The 24759-nt window shown below is 41.3% G+C and overlaps 2 protein-coding genes and 1 pseudogene across 32 annotated transcripts in view; 1 reads left to right on the top strand and 2 right to left on the bottom strand.

Moving 5' to 3' along the window:
- Positions 1 to 8145, bottom strand: part of AGBL3 (AGBL carboxypeptidase 3) — a 65357-nt gene extending 57212 nt beyond the window's left edge. For 3 of the 16 annotated variants that reach the window (XM_072777290.1, XM_072777291.1, XM_072777296.1), the window contains exons 1-5: positions 7650 to 7957; positions 6653 to 6760; positions 5679 to 5739; positions 4612 to 4632; positions 2532 to 2717 (exon numbers count right to left, since the gene is read on the bottom strand). In XM_072777290.1, the coding sequence (XP_072633391.1) occupies positions 2532 to 2717; positions 4612 to 4632; positions 5679 to 5739; positions 6653 to 6715 (331 nt within the window). In that variant the 5' untranslated portion in view covers positions 6716 to 6760; positions 7650 to 7957. Of the gene's footprint in view, positions 1 to 2531; positions 2718 to 4611; positions 4633 to 5678; positions 5740 to 6652; positions 6761 to 7461; positions 7615 to 7649; positions 7959 to 8113 lie in introns of those variants that run through there. The other 13 variants (XM_072777292.1, XM_072777294.1, XM_072777293.1 and 10 more) reach the window with 13 other exon arrangements.
- A 4651-nt stretch (positions 8146 to 12796) lies between these two features.
- On the top strand, positions 12797 to 16811 carry LOC140604522 (ras-related protein Rap-1A pseudogene; annotated as a pseudogene).
- A 2436-nt stretch (positions 16812 to 19247) lies between these two features.
- Positions 19248 to 24759, bottom strand: part of CALD1 (caldesmon 1) — a 188511-nt gene continuing 182999 nt past the window's right edge. For 13 of the 16 annotated variants that reach the window (XM_072777272.1, XM_072777282.1, XM_072777283.1 and 10 more), the window contains 2 exons: positions 24366 to 24446; positions 19248 to 21599 (listed from right to left, as the gene is read on the bottom strand). In XM_072777272.1, coding sequence (XP_072633373.1) covers positions 21591 to 21599; positions 24366 to 24446 — 90 coding nt within the window. In that variant the 3' untranslated portion in view covers positions 19248 to 21590. The remainder of the gene's footprint in view (positions 21600 to 24365; positions 24447 to 24759) is intronic. The other 3 variants (XM_072777280.1, XM_072777287.1, XM_072777289.1) reach the window with 1 other exon arrangement.

Here is a 24759-nt window from a genome sequence, read left to right as displayed (position 1 = left end):
ATTATTAAAAAGACTTATCTCCACTGGATTGCTTTGGTGACTTTATAAAAAATAATTTGGTCTAAATGTGCTAGTCTATTTTCAGATTCTATTATGAAATACTTTTTTGCCAATTATTTGTGCTCATTTTTAAAATCTACTGAAACATACTTCTACCCATAACTCACATGGCCTGAAATAAACCAAATATTTAAACAAAACCTTTATGAGGAATCATACTTATGAGAAGTACAAAACCAAAGAAATACAGTTCTGTGCTTTATCACAGAGCATATATCACTTAGATCAAGATCTATTACATTGCCAGCCCCTCGGATCTCCACTCATACCCCCTTCTAATCATTTATTTCTTCTTCCCTTTGAAATATAACCATTGACCTTACTATAATGTAATTACTTCTTCATTTGCCTTTATAATTTTATAATCTGAGTATTCATATATATATTCATAAATATATCTACATAATTATTGAAATGAAACTATAGCTTTGTTTTGCCTATTTTTATACTTACATAAGTTGAATTACATAATACATATTCTTCTCTGCTTTTCACATATTTGTAAAATCAGTCCATCTTGTGGTGTGTTGCTGTAATGTGTTCTTTTCTATTGCTATAGAATACATTAAAATGCTACATAAAAGTGCTCCAATTTATCCATTTCTACTTATAATGGGCATCAGGTTGTTTCAGGTTGGGGCTATTTATAACAGTGTTGCTATGAAAAGCTTTATACATGTTCCTTGGAGCCCATGTGCCCACAAATCTCTTAGGTATAGATTCTGAGGTAAGAATTCTAAATTTTAGGACATATATAACTTAACTTTTAGTTGACAACGCAAAGCTGTCAACCAATGTATACACCCACCAGCAGGTTATGCTCCATACAGTCAACAATGCTTAGTTTAAGTTAAGATGTAAAATGTAGTCTCCTCTGACTTCCACGGCATAGTACTCATCCACTGAGGGACATTTGGGTTGTCTCCTTTTGGCTATTGTGAACAATGTTGCCATATTAACAAGTACACATAAGTTTTTTGGAGGGCATATGTTTTATTTCTCATCAACACATGTTATCAGACCTCGATCCCAGTCATCCCAGTGGCTGTAAAGTGTTATTTCAATGTGGTATTAATTAGCATTTCTCTGATGACTAAAGATATTGAATATCTTTTCATGTGTGTTTTTTTTTAATATTTATTTATTTATGATAGACATAGAGAGAGAGAGAGAGAGAGAGAGAGAGAGAGGCAGAGACACAGGCAGAGGGAGAAGCAGGCTCCGCCGGGAGCCTGACGCAGGACTTGACCCAGGACTCCAGGATCGCGCCCTGGGCCAAAGGCAGGCGCCAAACCGCTAAGCCACCCAGGGATCCCCTCTTTTCATGTATTTATTGGCCACATTTATCTTTGGAGAAACGTCTTGGTAGAAGTAGCCTAAAAAATGGAAAATTTTTGAAAAAAATAAAGTAATAGTGTGAACTAAGTTTATTATATAACAAAGTTTGTAGTTTTAAAGCTTTAGCTAAAAGCTTTAAAATTCATGCCATAATATTGATAAGTTAACAGAATAGAATAAAATTCAAAATTAGACCTAAAAGTTTAGCACTAATTGTGGCATTTCCAACCAGCTTACAGAAAATAATAATTTTTAAACAAGGGGCCAGATGGTTAACAGAACTGGATTGAGAGCTTGCTTCTTGTATCAAAATGTCCTGGGGATGGATGAAAACTTTAATCACAAAAAATACAATTTGAATAGAACTAAGAGAAACATGAGAATTTCAAAACCCAGAAGCCACAAAAAGTGATAGACAAAATGATTACATAAAAATTTAAAAATTCTGCATGCTAAAGATAAAAGGCAAATGACAAACTGAAAAAAAGTATGCAATATATATGACACAGTAAGCTGATCTGCCTACATAGAAAACACTGATCAAGAAGATGACAATAAGTACAACAAATCATAAAATGTGCAAAGGATTTTATCAGACAGTTGACATAAAAAGCCAATAAACACACCTGTTGGCCATTTTTATGTCTTCTTTGGAGAAATGTCTATTCAACTCCTCAGTCTGTTTTTAAATTTAGTTATTACTGTTTTTGCTACTGAGTTATAGAAATTCTGCATGTATTTTAGAGATTAGGGATCCCTGGGTGGCGCAGCGGTTTAGCGCCTGCCTTTGGCCCAGGGCGCGATCCTGGAGACCCGGGATCGAGTCCCACGTCGGGCTCCCGGTGCATGGAGCCTGCTTCTCCCTCTGCCTCTGTCTCTGCCTCTCTCTCTCTCACTGTGTGACTATCATAAATAAATAAAAAAAAAAAGAGATTAACCTCTTATCATATATGTGGTTTGCAAATATTTTCCTGTTCCATAGGTTGCTTGATAAGAGTCATCTGTCTACTTGGGGCTTTGGATCCCACGTTCCTATTGGAACGTACTAATCTAAGACCATGAGTTTCCTCATTAAAATTAAGGTTGGCAAAGTAAGTTTGCTAAAATTTGAATTCCAAAAATTAAGAACATACCAATATGCTGGACCTTTTCATCAATGACCTCACAGTGGTATGGCCACCGTGTTGGGCTCAGTGGACCAGAAGAAGAGACACCATATAAATCTCGTGGTTCACAAAGACGTGGCACCCATCTCCCTAGTTGATATTCCAACAGTATCTGGGTAGTTCGGGGGATAAATGGGTCACTAATAGAGTCACCTGAAAAAAGATTCAAACACAATCATGAGTGATAAGCAGCAAAATCTCAATTCCTATAATTTTTTAATATATTCTTTTTTCCCTTCCAATACCATTAATTTGTGAATATTTGTGGATATCATCTTATAATTCATGCCATTTAAAAAATCACTATTGAAATTTTATAACAACTGATCTTCACAATAGCTAAAAAAAGTATTTGTTGAACTCAGATACTATTAATTGATGCTGAATTCTCAGTGTTATTCCGAAAACATTTGTTTCTTGCAGCTTTTCTAGCAAATTGTCTACTTTTGAGTCTTTTTTTTTTTTTTTTTAAGATTTTACTTATTTGACACAAGCAAGGGGAATGGCAGGCAGAGGAATAGGGAGAAGTAGGCTCCCTGTTGAGCAGGAGCCCAAGCTGGGTTCAATCCCAAGACCCTGGGATCATGACCCGAACGGAAAGCAGATGTTTAACTAACTGAGCTACCCAGGCAACCCATCTTTTTTTTTTTTTTTTTAAGATTTTATTTATTTATCTGAGAGACAGAGAGAGCACAAACTGGGGAGAGGGAGAAGGAGATGGACAAACAGACTCCCTGCTCAGCACAGAGCCTGATGTGGGGCTTGATCCCAAGACCCCTGGGATCTTGAGTCGAAGTCAGATGCTTAACCGACTGAGCCACCCAGATGCCCCTACTGTAGACTCTTCTTAAACTTAATCACACTGAGGCAACTATTTGTCCAATGGGTTAAATATACTCCATCAGCATAATTCCTCACCACCCACTGGCATTATATTCTCAAAGGTAGCTAGTAAACTCTCAGTCACAACTTTTTCTCTGTTCTCATTCTAGGATCACTGTGTAACACAACTCGAAGAGCATAATTCACATAGAACACAATGGCATTGCCTCTTGTGTTTTCACTACCTACTTGCAGTGTAGGGGCCCTGTCCTTTTCTATGGGATAGCTTGGGGCATCAATTTGATGTGGATAATCACTCCTCCCTAAGCTCATGTTCCTTGTCTTTTATGATGCAACACTTTCTGGTTTTCTCCCTACCTTTCACATACGTGGTTCTCCATTTGTCTCACTGATTCCCCTTGCTTTCCCACCGCCAAAATGTGGCTTTTTACCCAGATTTAGTTTTGAGCTATTTTTTTAAAAGAGCAGATATAGCAAGTTGGACTAGAAGCAAAGTTCTATCATTTTGTTTCTATATGATTTTGCTTGGCTAATGCAGCCTCTTTGAACGTAAATTTTACCATATGTAAATGAGTAATAATAATACCTTCCCTTGTACTTCTCAGGTTTGGTATTTAGATCCATTTATTCAACAGTTATTAAGCATCTAGTATTTCATTACGTGAACAGATACATTTTGCCTAATTTACAGTATGACTCAAAAATGGCAAGGCAGCTATGAATTAGTAAATAAAACTAGATCCATATCTCATACTATTTGTAAATGTAAATTATGGAGAAATTAAATACCAAAATTCAAAGTCTTTAGAGAAAAGCTAGATGATTATATTGGTGACCTTGGGGGTAGGGAAGGCCATTGTAGCTTAAAACAGATATAAACACAGAGAGCCACAAATAAATAATGATAAATTTAACATCAAAATAATTCTAAATATAAGCAACATTCACAAAGGATTACTATAAACAGGCAATTCATTATAAGAGTGACTATAGACAAACGTAATTCTCAATTTCTTCAGCAATAAAGGAAATGTTAGTTAAAATGGTGAGTTACCTCCTTTCTTCCACAAATTATCAAAATTTTAAAAAGAAAAAGAGTGGCAAGTACAAGTAGTAGTACAAGTCCATAAACCAGTACTACAAATTTTCTATGAGTATAGATATGTGCATAAATGCAAAGGAAAAGGCCTAGAAGGATACATACCAAACTGAGAAGAGTAGGTATCTCAAAAGATTTGTTTTAGGATGATGGTTTAAAAAAAAAGAGAAGAAAAGAAAAAGGAAAAAGAAGAAAAAAGAAAAAATTAAAATCTTATCTTCAATTTCAGATAATCTGTGACGAGAATATTTAGAATATTTTAGTGTGTATTTGAAAACTCTAAATACAATACTAAATGTATAAATTTTAAAAAATCAACTATACATCAAGATCCCACATATATGTCCACTTGCAAATAAATGGTTTTATTAAGGAAACTCTTTACATGGGCATAGTTCATTTTTTTTTTTTTAATTTTTTTTAAAATTTATTTATGATAGTCACAGAGAGAGGGACAGAGACACAGGCAGAGGGAGAAGCAGGCTCCATGCACCGGGAGCCCTACGTGGGATTCGATCCTGGGTCTCCAGGATCGCGCCCAGGGCCAAAGGCAGGCGCCAAACCGCTGCGCCACCCAGGGATCCCGGGCATAGTTCATTTGAATAAAGATGTACTTCAAAAACATTGTCCATTATAACTCGAGTCATACTGTAAATTTTTTTTTGATTTTTTTTTGATTTTTTTATTTATGATAGTCACAGAGAGAAAGAGAGAGAGAGGCAGAGACAGAGGCAGAGGGAGAAGCAGGCTCCATGCACTGGGAGCCCAATGTGGGATTCGATCCCGGGTCTCCAGGATCGCGCCCTGGGCCAAAGGCAGGCGCCAAACCGCTGCGCCACCCAGGGATCCCGAGTCATACTGTAAATTATAGAGCTAGTTATTTAAAGAAATGCCTATGTAATTCCTTATGTTAAGTGTAGCCTTTTATAAATAATGACTACTTTTAGTTTCATTAAATATCAGGTTTACCTAAAACCTTTAAAGTCTGAACTCCAAGAGATGCTTATAAAAGTGGATATGTTTTCTTTCCTTATCCAATACCAGAATGCACTTCTATATTAATCAATCTGACTTTTTTCTAGTTTCTACACTTTCTTACTTTTCATTGACCTTGAGTGAATACTCAAGGTTTTATCCTAAAGAGAAGGGAGATTATATGGACAAGTTCAAACCTGTTAAAAGTGCACACGAGTGGATATCTTCGCTTACAAATTTTATGAAGTTATCCTCATCCTAAAACAAGAGAGTTTTATAATGTTTTTTTTTTAATACCAATAGTTTCCAAATCCAGAAATTTTTTTACATCTATTTGAGTACTTAGAATTGAGTGCATCTAATCTTTAATGAATGAAAAAAACCCAAAGGATTATTATGGGCTACTGGTCTCAAAGTGCCCAACACTTCAAAAATCCTGAAACCTTTAAGTTTTTATCTTTCATTGGTTAAAGTCATATTAATGAATGTACGGAGGGAATAAATTTTAAAGATTCTTGGTAAACTTGGCAGAACAGTTTAAACTATGAATAAAATGAACAAAAAGAAGAAAAAGAAAAAGAAGCACAGAAAGCCATGGACTTAAAGGGTGATACGTTATTTGAAGGGAGCTTGTTCTGGGACCTTCACCTCACTAAAATGTGAAGGAAATCACTCAAAAATATGTACTAGATCCAAACTATTTTGTAATACTGTGTTTTGTTTTTTCCTTTTTTCTTCCTCCGTGTCCTTTCCTTTGTTACATCAGAGCCACATTAAACCTATTATGGGGATACAAAGTAGGTCTAGAACAGATGGGATCCAGTATTATGATACATACTACGATGTAACAGAATTAATACATATAAGTGAACATGATTTATAAAAATAAAACTTTAGTAATGATTTAGTACACACTGTTAAGTAAAACTCAGAAGCATCTTAGCCAAAATATTTTCTCATAAAGACAGTATCGATGTAGGTTCTTCTGAGATGGGGCATACTGCACATGGTAATAGCTTGGCTTTCAAATTATTTTCCAAATTCAGTGACAGGTGATTTAAACATCTAATTGATTTCTGCATCCAGTTGAGTTTATGGTATTTTTTTCCTGGGAATTTATAACACAAGTTTTATTTGAAATTAAGTAGGAATAAAGTCGAGAAAAACATACTGACTCATCTTCATCACTGATTGTTCCATCTGAATAGTCTTCTTTTTCTGAATCTTCTGACATTTCTTCCAATAACTGGCTTGAAATCTCTTTTATTACGTAGGCAGGCTGTAAAACAATTTCTAGGGAACTTACTGGGCAGTTTTCTGCTGAATTTGAAGGTGTTCATTACATTAAATGACTAACCCCCGGATAGAGCCAACTGTATGTAATTAACAGCGACAACAGGCTTCTCTAAAACCTAAATTAATTAGGACACAGCTAATCAAACATTCAACTTCGAACATCTGAAGAAATCTTCCATTGCCATGAAAAAGAGACCAAAACCGCAGTAACAGGCGAATCAAGAGAATAATTTAATTGAGAAGGAAATCCCAGCACGCAGCCCTGTATTTAGTTCAACACTCACATCCTGTATTTAGTTCAACACCCGGCAGAGCAGGTTCAGAATAATCCTGAGGGTATTTAAAAAGATCACGAATCAAAGAAAAAATCATAGTTACTCAATGAAATCTAACAATATGGTCAAAAAAAATTTTTTTTTAATTTTTGCTTAATTTTCCATTGACCAAAAGCTCAAATGGCTGCCCTACACTTTCCTCTTTATGTTGTGGTTACTATTCTATAGATGATGCTCTCTCTGTGCGATGGTCTGGGATACCGCAGATACCCTGGAAATACTCCACTGCTCTCCCCTGAACCGCAGTAGCTCTCAGCAGGTTCTACCCGCCGCGATCGCTACTCCTCCCACGCAACCGCCCCCCCTCACGCCCCGCCCCGGGGTCATGAAGACAACCGAGTAACAGCACCTCCGTCCTAAGATGCTGTCACTTTTGCGAGGACCAAAGCAATTGACCATTAAACAACCACGAACGCCACAGAGAGGACGTCCCCAGCATCCCGAGGCCGGGACGGCCGGGTCTGGGCGCCGCCACGGCTGCAGATCCGGGAACCCGTGCGCCCTGCCGCGCTCCGAGGAGCCCACCTAGGCGCTGACCTGCGGCACCGCGAACCCGGAGCCTCGGGAAAGCCACACGCTCAGGTCCTCGCCCGGGCGCCCGCGGGGGCCGGGGGGCAGGCACCGTCACTTCCCCGGCGCGGAGGGTTTCATCGGCCGCGAGTCGCGTGGGCCAGGCGCTCCTGCCACCCTCGCGGCGGGACGGCGCGGTGCGCGGAGGGGCTCATGCCCCGGGGCGCGCGGGCTCCCCGCAGGGCCGGGGGCGGGTCTCGTCTGCGACGCTGTTTCCCTTTCGGCCGCCCTGGCCCGTCCCCCTCGTCCCCCCCGGCCCCGCCCCGCAGTCCTGGCCAGGCTGCTGGTGCCTTCCTTGCGGGGTGCAGACGTCCTGCCCCGCCGCGCCTAAGCCCTAGCGGCTGGAAGGAGCGCAGCTGTGGTTCAACAGCCCCGCCCCGCCTCGCCCCGCCTCGCCCCGCCCGGCCTCGCCTCGCCTCCCCTCGCCTCACCCCCCGGAGGCGAGGCCACTCGTTTCCAGGGCTACGAGACGCTTTCCCCCCCCCACAACCCGCCACACACACAGCCTCCCCCTCGCGAGACTTCCCACAGTTCTCGGGAACCGCCTAGCGGCCGGCGCACGAGCGATTTGGGCCGAGGAAGCGGAGAGCCCGGGGCGTGATGGGAGCTGGGGGCGGGGCGGGCCGGGCCGGGCCGGGCCGGGGCGGGGCAGAGCGAGGTCGCTGCGGCGCTGGGAGGCGGGTGCGTGGTGCCTCCGCGGCGACTTGTCCCTGCGGCTCTGCACGTGGGTCTTGGCCTCCTTTCTGAGGGGCCCCGCCGAGCGTGCTCCTTAAGACTTGGGCTTCGGGGGATCCCTGGGTGGCTCAGCGGTTTGGCGCCTGCCTTTGGCCCGGGGCGCGATCCTGGAGACCCGGGATCCAGTCCCACGTCAGGCTCCCAGCTTGGAGCCTGCTTCTCTCTCCTCCTTTCTCTCTCTCTCTCTCTCTCTCTCTCTCTCTCTCTCTCTCTCTCTCTCATCTATCTATCGTGAATAAATAAATAAAATCTTTAAAAAAATTTTAAAAAAAGACTTGGGCTTCTTGGGCAGCCCGGGGGCTCTGCGGTGGAACGCCAGCCTTCGGCCCAGGGCGTGACCCCGGGGTCCTGGGTTCGAGTTCCGCGTCGGGCTCCTTGTAGGGAGCCTGCTTCTCTGGCTGCGTCTCTGCCTCTCTCTCTCCCTGTGTTTCTCATGAATAAATACATAAAATGTTTTTTTAAAAAAAGACTCGGACTTCGTGGGCAGCGCGGGGGCTCAGCGTGGAGCATCTGCCTTCAGCTCAGGGCGTGACCCCGGGGTCCTGGGTTCGAGTCCCGCATCGGGCTCCCTGCATGCAGCCTGCTTCTCCCTCTGCTTGTGTCTCTGCCTCTCTCTCTGGGTCTCTCATGAATAAATAAATAAAATCTTAAAGAAAAAAAAGACTTGGGCTTGGGTGGCCTTTACTTGTACCCATGTGAGCTGCATCCGGCACGACCACGTGACTCCTCATCTTCATTCAGAAAACGAGACTTCGCTTTCAATACTTGACAGAGGAGCGATGCATGCACAGAATTCTCATCAGCCCGGAGTCTTCGCAGGATCCCAATCGTTGGCGAATGTGTAGATCGCTTACTACCTTACGAGGCGCTACCGCAAATCGCTTGCCCCGCATTATCTAATGACATAAGGGCCTTCCGGGAACAGACGGACACTCTGGTACCTCGGAGCCCCAAAGACGTCGTTCCTGAAATCATCTTGATGTCCCTCCTGCCCTTAGTTCTGGGGGACCATTTAATATATCTGAAACAGTTTTCCAGGTGCAGCTGAAAAAGCCTTCAAGATGTTTGATGTGTATGGGAGGGAAAATGTTCTAAGTTCTTTGGGCTGCTGTATTAATTGCATTGATAGGAGATTAATAGAAAATTGAGTTTCATGTCTTAGGTATGGGTACCTCGCCCTGACCTGAGAGGCTCCGTGGGGGGCAATGGAGGCCCATATGGCATCCTGAATGAAGGAAAAGGTGGGGTCTGGGGCTTCAGAGGGAAGGTCCACGATTCACAGGAAGATGGGAAGAGCAAATGTGTGCCTTGCTGAGCAGGAACAGCAGGACACAGAGAGGAATCTGAACAAACAGGCCCTGCCAAGCTTCTCAGGCCTACCACAGCTAGCCCAGCCTCTTCCTAGTTACCTCTGGTGAGAGCTGTTTTCCTGCAGCAGGCCCTCTTTCCAAACTCTTAGAGGCAGTTAAGGGGGCGACAAAAAGCTGGGCCCAGATTGTCTTCAGCTTAAAATACTGTGCATGCCCAGTGGCATATGTCATAGATGCTTGTTCTGAACCCCACCAGGTGCCTTTATAGCTGCACTTTTTTTTTTTTTTAAGATTTTATTTATTTACTCATGAGCGACACAGAGAGCAAGAGAGGCAGAGACATAGGCAGAGGGAGAAGCAGGCTCCATTCCTTGCAGGGAGCCTGATGTAGGACTCTATCCTGGTCTCCAGGATCATGCCCTGGGCTGAAGACAGGCGCTAAACCACTGAGCCCCCCAGGGATCCCCACTGTACTTTGTTTATGCCATACACATGCAACTAAAGGTGATGTGCCCAGAGAATATTTAAATATGGAATCTTATTTTTCTGGTGGATTTTAGAGTCATGGTTGCAAACCATAGGATGTCAGATATACAAGGTGAAGAAGCTCCAAGAAATGATCTAATCGGGTTACATAAGCAATTAAAGGCAGAGTTGCGGCTTGAGTCTCGTGGTTTGTAGTCTAAATATTTACATAGACATATTTCAAGTAGTCCTATGGAGAAGATTATTTTAGTGCATAAATACTTAAGAATTCAACAAAACTTTGAAAATCATAATCAGAAAGGGAGACAGAACATGAGAGACTCCTAACTCTGGGAAACAAAATAGGGGTGGTGGAAGGGAGATGGGTGGGGGGTGGGGGTGTCTGGGTGACAGGCACTGAGGGGGGCACTTGGTGGGATGAGCACCGGGTGTTATTCTATATGTTGGCAAATTGAACACCAATAAAAAATAAATTAAAAAATAAAAATAAAAACGTTAAAAAAATAAAATCATAATAATTTATTCTTTCATTAATTCCACTAATTTATATTGAATGCCTACTGCTCATCAGGGATTGTTGTCGTGTAAGGCTATTGGAGGAAACCAAACAGACATTCCTCAGGGAGGTTATGGGGGAAGACAGACAAGCCAATAAAAAACAAATGAACAAAACCATTCAGGTGATGATCATTGCTATGGAGAGAAGTAAAGGAGGGAAAAATTAAGAGCCGCTCTGCAAGTACTGCAGGTGGGTGGGCCTTGGTAGGGATAGTGCTCGTTTTCTCTCTCTTTTTTAAGAGGCAGGGGAGGGGGGGTGGAGAGAGAGAGAGAAACTCAAGCAGACTCTGTGCAGAGTGCAGAATCCTATGGAGGTTTCAATTCCACGACCTTGAGATTGTGGCCTGAGCTGAAACCAAGAGTCAGAAGCTTAACCTGACTGTGCTACTCAGGCACCACCCCCACCACCCCGCACCCCTCCCCATCCCCCCCACCCCCCTGCAATCTCTTTTTAAAGTAAACTCTATACCCAATATTGGCCTTGAACTCATGACCCTGAGATCAAGAGTCACATGCTCTACCCACTGAGCTAGCTGGGGTAGCTCTTTTGATAGTGTGTCCAGGGAAGCCTCTGAGACCAGAAGACCAGAAGTGAAGGGTTGGGCCAAGTTGATGTTCAGGGAAGAAAGCAGTAAGTACAAAGGTTATGAGAGAAGACTGGGCTATGAATTAGTACTAGGCTGTACTCTCTAGGTGAGGCTTAACTGGAGTCAGTATCATTTTTAGGAAAGAGATTTCATTGGGATTTCCTTCTTAAGTAAATTTTATTTATTTATATAAAGAAAATATTTATTTATTTATATAAAGAAAATATTTATTTATTAGAGAGAGAGAGAGAGAGAGAGAGAGAAGCAGGCTCTGTGCAGGAAGGCCTGACGTGGGACTCAATTCCCAGTCTCCAGGATAAGGCCCTGGGCTGAAGGCGGTGCTAAACCGCTGAGCCACCTGGGCTGCCCATCCTTCTTAAGGAAATTTTAAATAGTTTTCTAAGTACTTGTTTCCTTTTAACTTTTTTCTTTTTATTTAAACATACTCCATTTCAGACGTACTGTATAGTGGAAATTCTTTGTAAGTTAGAGTGGAAGTAAGGCCTGGAATAAGCTTCTCCTAGGGACTTTGTCAGTCTGATTTTTTGTTCTCCTTCCCTATGATCTTCTCTCAGAAGCTCACAGGACAGACTCCTTTTATAGTCAGCTTTGGCTTCTTGGCAAGGCAACTTTACTCCTGCAGCAACTTTTCCTCCTCCTATTTTTTGGTGAATTTATCTAGTCTAAGCCTGCAGTATAACAGGCAATATAATAAGAAATGAAAAGAGGAAAAGAAAAACCAAAACAATCCTCCAAAGAGCATAATTACTAGTGTGGAAATCAGGAGGAAAATTCACTTTAGCAAGACATCCAAATGTAAGTTGTGTTAGGGATGTAATTTAGTTTGTGTAAGTAGATCACTTTGAATTTGTTAGGCAGAGACTTAAATGCAGCAACTAGGGCAATTGGAGTTATTTATGACATCACAGAAGTTAGTGGTTATATGGCTGTAGAGGTCTTATCACAGTTTGGGAAGCCATACTAGGTCCTGGAAGCCCTGGGGTCCTCTAGTACCCATCTTGGCCTTCCTCAGACTATCTGGATCTGGAATGTCCTGTTATAGGGCCACGCCTCTCTGACTGCTTCCAAGTTCAAACCTTGAGATTTTTCTTAAAGATTTACTTACTTATTTTGAGAGAGAGAGAGAGAGAGAGAGAGCATGAATGAGCACTGCACAGGGTGGGGGTGGCAGATTGAAAGGGAGAGGAGAATCCCAAGCAGAACTCAAGTGCATGATCCTGAGATCATGACCTGAGCCCAAATCAAGGGTCAGATGTTTAACCAACTGAGCCACCCAGGTGCCCCTTGAGCAAATTGTTTAACTTCTCTTTGCCTCAATTAATTTACATGTAGGGTGTGGATAATATAGTACAGAAAGTCCCCGACTTATGATGGTTCAACTTATGATTTTTCAACTTTACAATGGTATGAAGGCGATATGAATTCCGTAGAAACCATACTTGGAATTCTGAATTTGGATCTTTTCTTGGCTTCGCCATATACAGGTCGGTCCTCTCTCATAATGCTAGGCATTGGCAGGGAGTCACAGCGCCCAGGAAGCCATGGAATCCTGAGGATAAACAACCAGTATACTTACAACCATTCTGTTTTTTCACTTTCAGTGCAATATTCAATAAATTACATGAGATATTCAACACTTTATCAAATAGGCTTTGTGTTAGATAATTTGCCTAACACTGGGCTAACAGCAGGCTAGGCTAAGCTATGATGTTTGGTTGGTTAGGTGTATTAAATGAATTTTTGACCTAGGATCTTTTCAACTGACAGTGGATTTATTGCCTTGTGAGCCTATCATAGGTCGAGAGAGATATGTAGCGCCTGTCTTGTAGGGCTGTTGTGAGGTTTAAATGAGTAACATGCGAAATGCTTGGAAAATGCTGGGAATATGAATATGGTAAGGACCCAATGAAATATTAGCTGTCATTCTCATTTGACCAGCAGATCTCCAATTGGTGACAATGACACCATATCACTCTGATTCCTCGGCATCTACTTGCCTGGTTATGGTGATCCCTACACGACAATAGAGTATCGCCCCTGAACCAGTGTCATCTTCCCAAGCAGCTCTAGGACAGGTGGGCACATATGGGAACTATCCATCTTCTATACATAGGCACAGCGCTGTCCTATTTGGCCTGTTCTTTTCAATTCCCTTTTCTATGAGCTCAGGTAGCAGAGAGACAAAGTAGCCAACTCCTGGCTAGACACACATCCAACAGGACACAGAATGCCAGCCTCCCCTTCAATCAGACACCTCTTGTCCTTAGTGATTCTCTTGGAAGCCCCCTTTCTTGGAAGTAGCACCTGAGTTTGCAGAAAAATCATGCTGCTCACAGAAGCTCAGTGTTCTCATGAGGGCAATTTCTCATTGCAAACTAGTGCACCGCCACTCTGACTTTATAGAGAATGTTGGGTTTCTGAGCTTGGTCAATTTACTGGTACAGCCAGTTAACATAGGCCCTGTGGTCATGAAGGACGTCAGTTTCTAAGGTGCATTCTTAGGCTTGGAACCTGGTCTGGTGAAAGGGGGTGGTTTTCAGGTGATCCAGGGGACCAGCAGCATTAGCATCATGTGAGGGTTTGTTAGAAAATGCAAATTCTTAGGCCTCAGTCAGAAACCCTGGGTTGGAGCAATCGGTGCTCTAACAAGCCCTCCAGATGATCCTGATGCACCCTAAAGTTTGGGAACCACTACAGTAGTGGGTTAAGAGTATAGACTGTGGAACCAGAATACTGAGCTGTATGACCTCGGGTAAGTTACTTAACCTCTCTGGGTCTCAGTTTCCTTAGACAATGGAGATAGTAACAACACCTATCTGCTAAAATTGATGTAAAGATTAAGGCAGTTGATATATCAAGTGTTATATTGTAGCAAGTGATCTTATTCTGTTGTTTTCAGTGAAATCTTTGGAGCACACATTCACACACGGAGCCTAGAGTGAACCCTTGCTCCTTGAAATGTTTTCCCCAAAGAGCAGCAGCCACTGAAGCGTCACCTGGGAACCTAAGAGAAATGTAGAATCTCAGGCCCTCCCTGTCCTTTTGCACCGGAATCTGCATTTTACAAATAGGTATTTGAGGGGCAGCCCGGGTGGCCCAGCAGTTTAGCGCCTGCCTTCAGCCCAGGGCCTGATCCTGGGGACCCGGGATCGAGTCCCACATCGGGCTCCCTGCATGGCGCCTGCTTCTCCCTCTGCCTGTGTCTCTGCCTCTCTCTCTCGCTCTCTCTTTCTCTGTCTTTCGTGAATAAATAAAATCTTAAAAAAAAAAAACCCAAATAGGTATTTGAATAGCAAAGAGGTATTAGATAACTCAGCTTTTGGCCCACTAAAATTCTTTGTAACTAAGAATCTCCTGGGACTGGAACCTACATCTTGCAATGATTTCTACCATTGATTCTGTTGCTCACCAAGGATTTAGAAACCCTAGTGCACTTAGGACAGCTGATTTCCATCCTTTGAAAAAACTCAAAGTACCTGTGTTGCTCAACTTGGCAGGCACTCGACCTACAAAAGACGGCATTTGTTCTAAGAAAAGTAGGTTCGTGTGGAAGAATGCTGAGTGTGATTAACAACTAGCTAAGAAATTAATCCTGTGTTCTGTATGATTTGCGGTTCTTTCACATAGCTCATATTAGTGCATCCTGTAAGAGTTTATTGAATGAGTGTTCTTTATCCAGGCAGAAATGTAGAAGGTTGGGCCTTCTACAACCTATTTTTATGGAGACATTTGTTGGAAATCCTATTTCAAGGGAGCAAAAGCCAACCTCACTAAAACCATGCCTTGGCAAAACTCTGCTGTCAGATCTGCAGTAGAGTAAAGCAAGAGGCCAACCATCCAAGAGGCCCTGGAGTTGAAATGCAGGGCTGAGGTGAGAACAGTAATTATAAATCTGGGAACAAAAATGTTATAAAACAAATTGGCCTCTCAGTGCTCTGAAAGCTTTACCACAAAACTTGACAGCAGTACATTCAGCACAGAGTTTATAAATTGGGTTGTTTGTGAAATCGTATCACTTATCAAGCACCATTCCATGTGGTGCACCAGGTATCCTGCTGGGGGAACAAAGGAATATGAGGCAAATACTTTTATTTTTTTTCTGATTACCCCTAGATGAAGTATTTTCTCCTCCCTCTAAACACTGAGTCCATCATATACCTTGCAATTCTTTGACAGTTATGTACTAGAGGCTTGTGATATTTTCTCTTAAATCCTTGAATTGTTACTCCGTATTTTGTAGCTTTTCCTGTCTGTCATGTACCTACCTCTCCACTAGAATAATGCAGTTGTTCTTCACATTAAGGAAGGTGGCAATCTGTGTAGGGACCAGATTACTTCAAGCTCGCCCTTAACTTTCAGGAGTCAGCTCTTTGTAGACCTGTAAGTCATTTGACAAATCCTCACCTTTGACAGACTAGTCTTTTTCCCTCCAGCCTCATAGGGTTGCCAAAAGTCTAGCTCTGCTACTCAGCTGCCTCCTGAAGATCACTGTATGCTCTGAAGCACAGGTAGCCCTGGTGTAAAAGCAAGTGAGGAAAAGTACATCAAACAGGTGGCACATACCTAGGATGCTAGTTAAATGAGAAAATATCCATGTGTGCATTCTGGAAGTGCCCCCACCATTGTCGCCACAGTGCAGAGCTGGAGAGGAGCCACTGCCCAGAGGATGGAGGAGGTGAAGGAGGTGGAGGAGGAAGAGAAGGTGGAGGAGGAGATGGAGGAGGTAGAGGAGGTGGAGGAGGTAGAGGAGGTAGAGGAGGTAGAGGAGGAGATGGAGCAGGTGGAGGAGGTGCCAGACCAGTGAGTGGGAAGGGAGGTGAGGGAGATTGTCAGTATTTAAACAGACCACATCACACATGAGTACAAGCTACTGGTGGTCCTTAGTTCAGGAGGCGTGGGGAAGTCTGCTCTGACAGTTCGGTTTGTTCAGGGAGGTTTTTTTTTTTTTTTGAAAAATACGACCCAACGATGTAAGAGTCCTACACAAGGCAAGCTGAAGTGCATTGCCAGCAGTGTATGCTTGGAATCCTGGACACAGCAGGAACAGACAACTGACAGTGGTGAGGGACTTGTCTATGAAGAATGGCCAAGGATTTGCTCTGGTATATTCTATTACAGCTCAGTCCACATTTAATGACTTATAGGACCCGAGGGAACACATTTTATGGGTTAGGGACACAGAAGATGTTCCAATGACTTTGGTAGGCAATAAATGTGAGCTAGAAGATGAGCGAGTAGCTGGCAAAGAACAGGGTCAAAATTTAGCAAGAGTCAAAGATCAACGTTAATGAGATATTTTATGACCCGATCAGATGGATAGATAGAAAAATAGCAGTGAAAAGAAGCCTAAAAAGAAATTATGTCTGCTGGAGCAGATCTCAGCCAGATTGCAGGAATGCCTAATTGAGAAGTGCCAGCATTCTGGACTTTAAAAATTAAATCTGGGGGTGCCTGGATGGCTCAGTGGGTTAATGTCTGCCTTTGGCTCAGATCATGATCCTGGGGTCCTGGGATTGAGTCTCCAGTTGGATTCCCTGCTCAGGGAGGGGTCTGCTTCTCCCTCTGCCACAACCCCTACTCATGCTCACTCTCTCTTGCAAAAATAAATAAAATCTTTTAAAAAATTAAACCTGAAGAGGCATCTTCTATTTTATATATTATGTGAGGAAGTTAAGTTTTATATTGGCTTGCACAAATCCCCTGAAAAAAAATTATTCTGTGTATATCTCTTGGAAAATAAGACCATGGTATTTCTCCTTTCCAATAGAAGTTGTAACAGATGTGAAAATAAATATAGTTGACTCTCATATGATTACACAAAAGTATGGATGCATTCCAAATGTTAGATATTGTTGCTATAATCAAATGATTTCATACTGACCTTTTTATCATGATTCCTCCCTGTCAAACACTGTAAGTTGAACCATTATACTTTATGTCTGTAATGATATAGATTGCGAGATTTCCCCTCAAACTCATTGCAGCAGATAACTTTGAGTCATTGACTTCATTTCATATTTAAAAAATTATGAAATATCATTGTCATTATATTCTAATTAAAATTGTGCATAATGCTTTTGGGAAAATGAGTCTTTTATAGGAAAAAAACTGGGATAAGTGATTTGTATGGCTTTCAGAGCTAAAATGTATAAATATACTAAACCAAAAAATAATAATGAGAAATATCAGTAATTACATAAAATGTAAAAGGACTAAAATACTCCAGGTAAAACTCAGAAATGATCAGTCTGCACTAAAACCTAATGATTCTGATTTTATGAGGTCTCCGATTTTCAGAGACACACATCTAAAACCCAAGGTCGAAAGCAAAAGGGTGGAACAAGTTAACTCATGCACTGTTAATCAAAAGAAAGCCACTGTAGCAATATTAAGAATAGAAAAAATAAACTGTAAGGCAAAAAAGTTTGTTATGCAAATAGAGGATTACTTCATAAAGTTAAAATACTTTACTAGGAAGCTTTAATGATTTTAGATTTGCATGTGCACCAAAAATATGATGTTAAAATATGGAAAGCAAAATTAACAGAATTACAAGGAAAATTAGACACATCCATAATGACACAGGGAGATTTTCACATGTGTTTCTTAATAGTAGATGTGGAATAAAAGAAAAATCAGTAAGAGTACAGAATGTTTGGACAACATGATTAATAAGCTTGATACAAACAAACATAACACTCAAATCAAGACATTGTTAGGTCTCTTTGGTCCTGGAGAAGAACACATATTTAGGGTCATGAGATTTTTAGAAATCCGTTCTTCCATTTGGAGTACACATGCAAGCAAGAGTAGGAAAACACCTGTGATACAGACCTGTTGCCACATCATACAAGAGACTATAACGTCTTTACACTTATAACTTGAATATGCATGTTGTAAAATTAAATTTCATCCATCCCTAATCCTATCAGTCTGGTACCAGTACTGTAGATGGTATTCTTTTCATTATTTAATGCTGGGAATGAACCTTGATGACAATTATCATGTTGTCTAAACCGATCACCATTTTGTTAGGACGTAGAACTCAAAAGTACTAATTATTTCTTAAGCTACAGTAACTCATTGAATTCCACCCAATCTTATGGGCAAGATGTAGAGGACTGCTCAGGGGCTCCAGGCTCACAGTTTAAACCATTATGAGAAAAACCTCATATATTTGACCAATGTTACATAAATACACAAAATTACAATAAAAAAATCTCTGGATTTAATTGTAGTTTATACATTTAAATAGTCAGTATTCTGCAAATGAAGGGTAAATATTAAATGGCCATTTCTACTATAAAAGACACTACCTTTGGAAAACAGTACTTCTATCTTAGGAGTGAGGGGGTGGTGTGTAACAAGGTGGGGAATGAAAGGAAGGATGGAGCAAGATGCTTTTTTTGGAAGGAGGATTTTTTAAAAAGATTTTATTTATTTATTCATGATAGACATAGAGAGAGAGAGGCAGAGACACAGGCAGAGGGAGAAGCAGGCTCCATGCCAGGAGCCTGAGGCGGGACTCGATCCCGGGACTCCAGGATTACGCCCTGGGCCAAAGGCAGGTGCCAAACCGCTAAGCCACCCAGGGATCCCATGGAAGGAGAAATTTTTTTTAATACCTCCTTTTAACCTTTTCCATACATGTTTGATCAGTTGTCCCTACTAGAGCAAGTTTCACTATTTCATTAGAAAAGTGCCTGTAATAAGAATTATTTAAAAAATATGAAGTGGCTTTTCTTTTTTAAAGAGGGAAACCGAGACTCGATCTGAAATACATATTTTGCTATGCCACCATCTTTATTAAAACAGATATAACTCTTGTTTGTAATCAATACAGTGCATAAAAATAAGCAAGGCAGACATTGGAGGAATTCCATTTATTGTGGATGCATTTTCACAATATATATTTATTGCAGCGATCAATTATCAGTGAAAAATATCAAGTGTTTATAAAACTTTTAGGAATGGCAGATTCACAGAACATGCTAGTCACCTTGCAGTCTTACCTCTTAAAGATAACAAAGAGAATTGTAATCAAACAAGTAAACAAGGAATTTATTTTTCAAAAGATTAAATCCAAACTGAACAAAATTCTACCCTAAAACTTATTCCATCCAATATTGGAATAAAAGTCAGGACTGATATACTCTCTTCTCAACTTTAGACTTTCTAAAAAAATATATAATAGTGATCAGGAGAAGCTCTTATTCAAAAGTACAACAAAGCAATGTTCCCTCACCATGGGCCTTAATTCAAATTTTGATCCATTTCCCTCCAATTATGGGAGTCAATGCTGAAATCAGGCACTGCATGTGAATTCTAGTTCGTTTTATCATAGACTCACGTCTACTTTGTCATGGGTAGATGACCTGTGCAGTCTTGTTGGCTTTCCCTCCTTTGGCCCAGGTGTGCTAAAGCTAGAGGATTCAGCAACTCTTTACTGATTTATGAGGAAAACAGACTTTGGAAGGCAGTGGTCACTCCTCATGCCAGCCTTGCCCTGGCTAGCTCTTCTAGGGCAATACTGTAGATTATAAGTCATTTGAGAGGCTCCCTCAACGTGGTAGGAATTGAGACTAAGACAATTTTGGTTAAGTCAAATGAGGTATAAGTTTATAGAATTACACTGCATGTATATTTCTATGCTAGAAGGTATTGCCAAGACACTGGAGTTCTCTTTAATCACTTATTGTGGAGAACAGATGAATACTTACACGCTAAAATAGGATGTGATATCTAGACTGTGTGTGTAAAATCTGAAAATGAAAGTCGATAGACTCTAGGGGAAAAGGTAAAACTAATAAAAGTTACACATATTTTTTGAAAATTCAATGTGGTATCAACTTATGATGAGTACCAATGACGAATAAAAATAGAAAAGTTTAATTTAAAAGATAGTTCAGTCTATTAAGAATGGAAACACTGTCATAGCTCCTCCATGTTGCTTTTGCTCACTTTTCTTCTCTGCTTCCAGACATTAGCCAAAGTTGGTCTCAGTATACCCACACGTGTAATTCCAATCTGTACAGTTTTGTGACAAAAATTCTTGTCTTCCAATTTTAGAGAAGGAAGAGACCTCATTTACCATCTAAGCCAACCTACTGTGGACTTGATTTTAAGAAAAGAGTTCTGAGCCAGCTTTGAGTTTGACTCAGATGGTAGATTTAGTACAATACACACTGGACTTCAAGATTGTTTTTAATTATAAACTAAATACTATGCTTTATAGAAAATGTCAACTACTTTTGACACTTCTAATCTCTCTTCTTACAGGTTATTGGACACTGGAAACATATCAATACCTATCCTGCCATGAATCTATTGGCAAATATGAAATATTAATATAATATTGTGATTTTTAATTTTTAAAAAGCTGTGATATTGGCTAGTTACAAGGACATATTGCTAAATATAATAGTCTAGCGCATAAAAAAGCTTTCTACCATTAGTGTGTTTGCATATGTGTATGCACATACATACATGATCAGGTCATCTAAAATGTGGTTTGCTATTGCTACCAAAGAAATCCACAAGCAACCAACCTAAAGAATCAGTACCAATGTCAGCTAACATCATAATCCAATTTAGATATTCATCAGCATGAAAAAAATAATACCTTAACAGTACATCTTTTTTTTTTTTTTTTTTTTTTTTTAAGACAATCATTATTGCAGTATCTCAAATCTGAAATGGTCTACTTTCGGAAAGTGTTAGAATTGCCTTCTAAGATAATTTCTTCCATGCTTTATCCTAAAGTGCAGAAACAACATGACTTCTGTATTTAAAACAAAACAAAGCAAAACAAAACAAAACCACTCGTGGTTTTGTTTTTCTGGGCACTGCACACATTCCTCAGGCAATTTTCAACTTGAAGCTCCTTTTGTTGACTTCTGGTGTGGTTGGTATCACTGTTCAGACACAGAGTTATGATGATCAGTAGGAAAGTCTCTATTTCACAGCATGGGTTTCTTTAGAAACAGGTTCCTGTGCAAAGGCAGTACTTTTACCATGAACATCTCTAGACTGTGATTATTAAATATAGTGACAATATACATGGGTTTACTGGGATAATGAAAAATAAAACAAGAGGAAATGAACTCAATTTAGTAAATCAACATAAATATAAAACAGAACAAACTAGCCCCTCTTCAACTGAGCTGGTCCAGCATCTTGAGCGGCTACTTTGGGTTCTTTCTTCCACTGTCTCAAACCTGCTAAGAGAAGAGAGCTTTAAATTCACAGGCCATGGCATTCCAGCCAGATGTTTTGTGTCAGAGGAAGAAAAAAAATAATTGAAATATGGTAGGAATAAATATTTATGAAAGGGAGGATTACTGTTGGTATTCTATTCAAATATGCTCCTCACCTTCTAGTCTACCCTCTCTTTTGCTGATTTTTTTTACTTCTCTCTCTTTCTTCTTTTTTTTTTAATTTTTTTTTTATTTATTTATGATAGTCACAGAGAGAGAGAGAGAGAGAGAGAGAGGCAGAGACACAGACAGAGGGAGAAGCAGGCTCCATGTACTGGGAGCCTGATGTGGGATTCGATCCTGGGTCTCCAGGATCGCGCCCTGGGCCAAAGGCAGGCGCCAAACCGCTGCGCCACCCAGGGATCCCTCTCTCTTTCTTCTTTATATTCCCCTTCCTCATCTTGATCATTAGCCTTGCTTGTGGCATTCACAGTCAAGGAGTTTTGTGTGTGTGTGTGTGTGTGTGTGTGTGTGTGTGTGTGTTTTCTTTTTAAAACTTGACTCGAAGGGCCAGTAACCTGTAGCATGTTTTCTGGAACGGGCATACATGATGAATGGCTCAGTCTTGGCCACGTCAAGGACAATGGAGAAGTAGAATGTGTTTATCTTTTCTCTTCTCCTGTTTTTTATTTCTTCCCTCCTATTCTTACACCCTGACCCTTGAAACTTATCTGGGCCACGCTCTTATTTGTATACCATTTCTTTTCTTCAGCTAGTTGCTAGAAATCCTTGCTGACATATTCACGAATACCAGTGTGGGGAGTCTGCATTTTCGAATGTGCACTTCCATCTCAAAGGAGTGACTGCATGAGGTGTAGTGAGCCTGACATTTTGGAGTGAAGGAGTCACCTACTCTGCTACTTCATAAAATCAGCTCTGGGTCTCACGGTTATATTATTATTATATTATATATCATTGTACAGAGAGCTTCTTGGTATAGACCGAGGATGAGTGGGCAGTGTAGGTGAAGACTCACCCTGTCACCTTTCCACCTTGTACCACCACACTGCACAGTTCCAAGCAGTACCATTCAGGTGTCGAATGTGAGTGGTGTTCTCTTGAGTGGTTACCATTCCAGATGGTCTCCATACTCCATTTCCCAGAACTCTGGCTCAGTGGTATATTACTCAGAGAGGCTTCATGAAACCCGTGCTGATAGGCTATGAATAGCTGGCGCCCTCTTCTCAGAAAGCAGCCCATATAGACATTTGGACTGCCATTTCCGAGAGGTCGGAGATGGATGCTAGAGGGGCCGTTGATGGCTTAGGCCAATAGAAGTTCATCCTTCGTCTTAAAATAGAAACTAATAAATGATTCCATTCCCCTACCCCCCACCCCCTCCACCAGGAGAAAATTATGCTAGGAACTTTAAGCTTTCTCTTTTCTGCTGACTATGCAACCCTCAAAGGAAAGCAGCATGCATAGTGGTTAAGAACGCAGGCTCAGACCAGACTGCCTGAGTTTTGATGCAGGCTTTGCTAACTTATTCATTGTGTGGTTTTGGGGAAGTTCACCTCTCTGTGCTTTGTTTTCCACAGCTCTAAACGGCGGCGGGGGGGGGGGGGAGGTGGTAATAAAAAGACCCACTCCACAGGGTGGTGGGAGCATCAGATGAGATAACATAGATTGAGAAGGTAGAGCAGCGCCTTGCAGAGTGGACATAGTGGTGAGTAGTGGTGATAATTATTACTAGATACTTTTAATATGTTTAGCAATGACTTAGAAAAGTTATGTAAAAACCGCCTTAAATAGAGAGACTGGGCCAGTGGATTTTGCTGAAATGTAAGAGCAATCAACGAATCGAGAGATGGAACAGCACGTTAGGCAGCTGTGCCAGACATAGGAGCATGTAGAAGGGAGGAGAAGGGAAGTGAGATTCTGTTGCTTCAGGGAACAGTAGGGATCCTCTGGTGGCCTTCGAGGGGTTCCTCAGTCCTGGGTTTGCTTGAAAAGTGCTTCTAAATCGTCCCCTAAGCAGACTGGCCTAACCCTGCTTCTGGTTGCTCTCTGATTTCTCTCCCACTTTCCCTCTATGAAAGGAGGAGACTGGGCTAACTGCTCAAAATGGGGAAGGGCTACAGCCAAAATGAATTAGCTCTTTGGACAAGGAGTCCTACGATCAGTCTGAGCATCATTCAGATATTGTTCAGAGCCTCCTTTATGAAGAATAAGCATAGCCATTGACCAGAGGACACACACACACACACACACACCCACACACGACAAATCCAAGCATTCTTAGCCATGAGTTTCTATAGGGGGGCAAGTTTTGCCTGACTTATATTAATTTTTTGCCATAGCAACCTTGGGTCCTACGCTTCTGACAGTGTAATGGTTCCAGAAAGCAGCTCTGGAGCCACTTAGGGAGATAGAGGTTTCTCCCTAGGTAATCTTCAAATGGCTGTGGCTCCAAGCCTGGACCGTGTAAGGAAGTATATACCCTACAACCTCTGTTGTCAACACTCCTACCACTGTGGTGCTTCTAGAATGTCTTATTGTGAACCACTCTACAGGTCCAGACTTTTTACGTTGTTAGGACTGTCAAGCCTACAATTCTGAAGGCCCTGTGACTTCATTTCTCATTGCACCATATATAAGTTTTTAGAAGCTGATGGTTGCCTAGAAAAGGCTATGTGGATCAGTGATATTTCTCATTTGATCCTGGGATGTCACACTGGAGGATATGGCAGGAGAAGAACCTATGAAAAGTAAATCTTCCCAGTAGATTACCTTAGTGGGAGAAGTGACCTTATCCACAGATTGCTTTTCCCAGAGGTTCCGCTTGCCAGATACGTCTCCTGGCCTCAAATCCTAATGAAGAAAAAGCAGAAAAAGTTGATAGGTGGCCATTCATATTTTCTGGCCAGATACAAATAAATCATCACTTCTGTTGTTTGTTTGAATCAGCTTCTTGTTTGATACACTTGATCCTAGTGATTCAAAATGGGTAGAATCAAAAGGATCATTAGCCACTGTTTGCTTTTTATGGTGTTTGGATCTATGTTATAATATGAGAATGGGCTGGAATTAACCAGCATGTAGTTCCCGTCCTCCACCAAGGACTTACAGTTTGCTGATTAGCAGAACTGGAATGCAAGCATACTTCACATAATGTAGTCATTTT

This window comes from Canis lupus, chromosome 15, assembly GCF_048164855.1.
Source record: "Canis lupus baileyi chromosome 15, mCanLup2.hap1, whole genome shotgun sequence".
NCBI lineage: Eukaryota > Metazoa > Chordata > Mammalia > Carnivora > Canidae > Canis > Canis lupus.
This window is presented reverse-complemented; position numbering and strand designations above follow the sequence as displayed.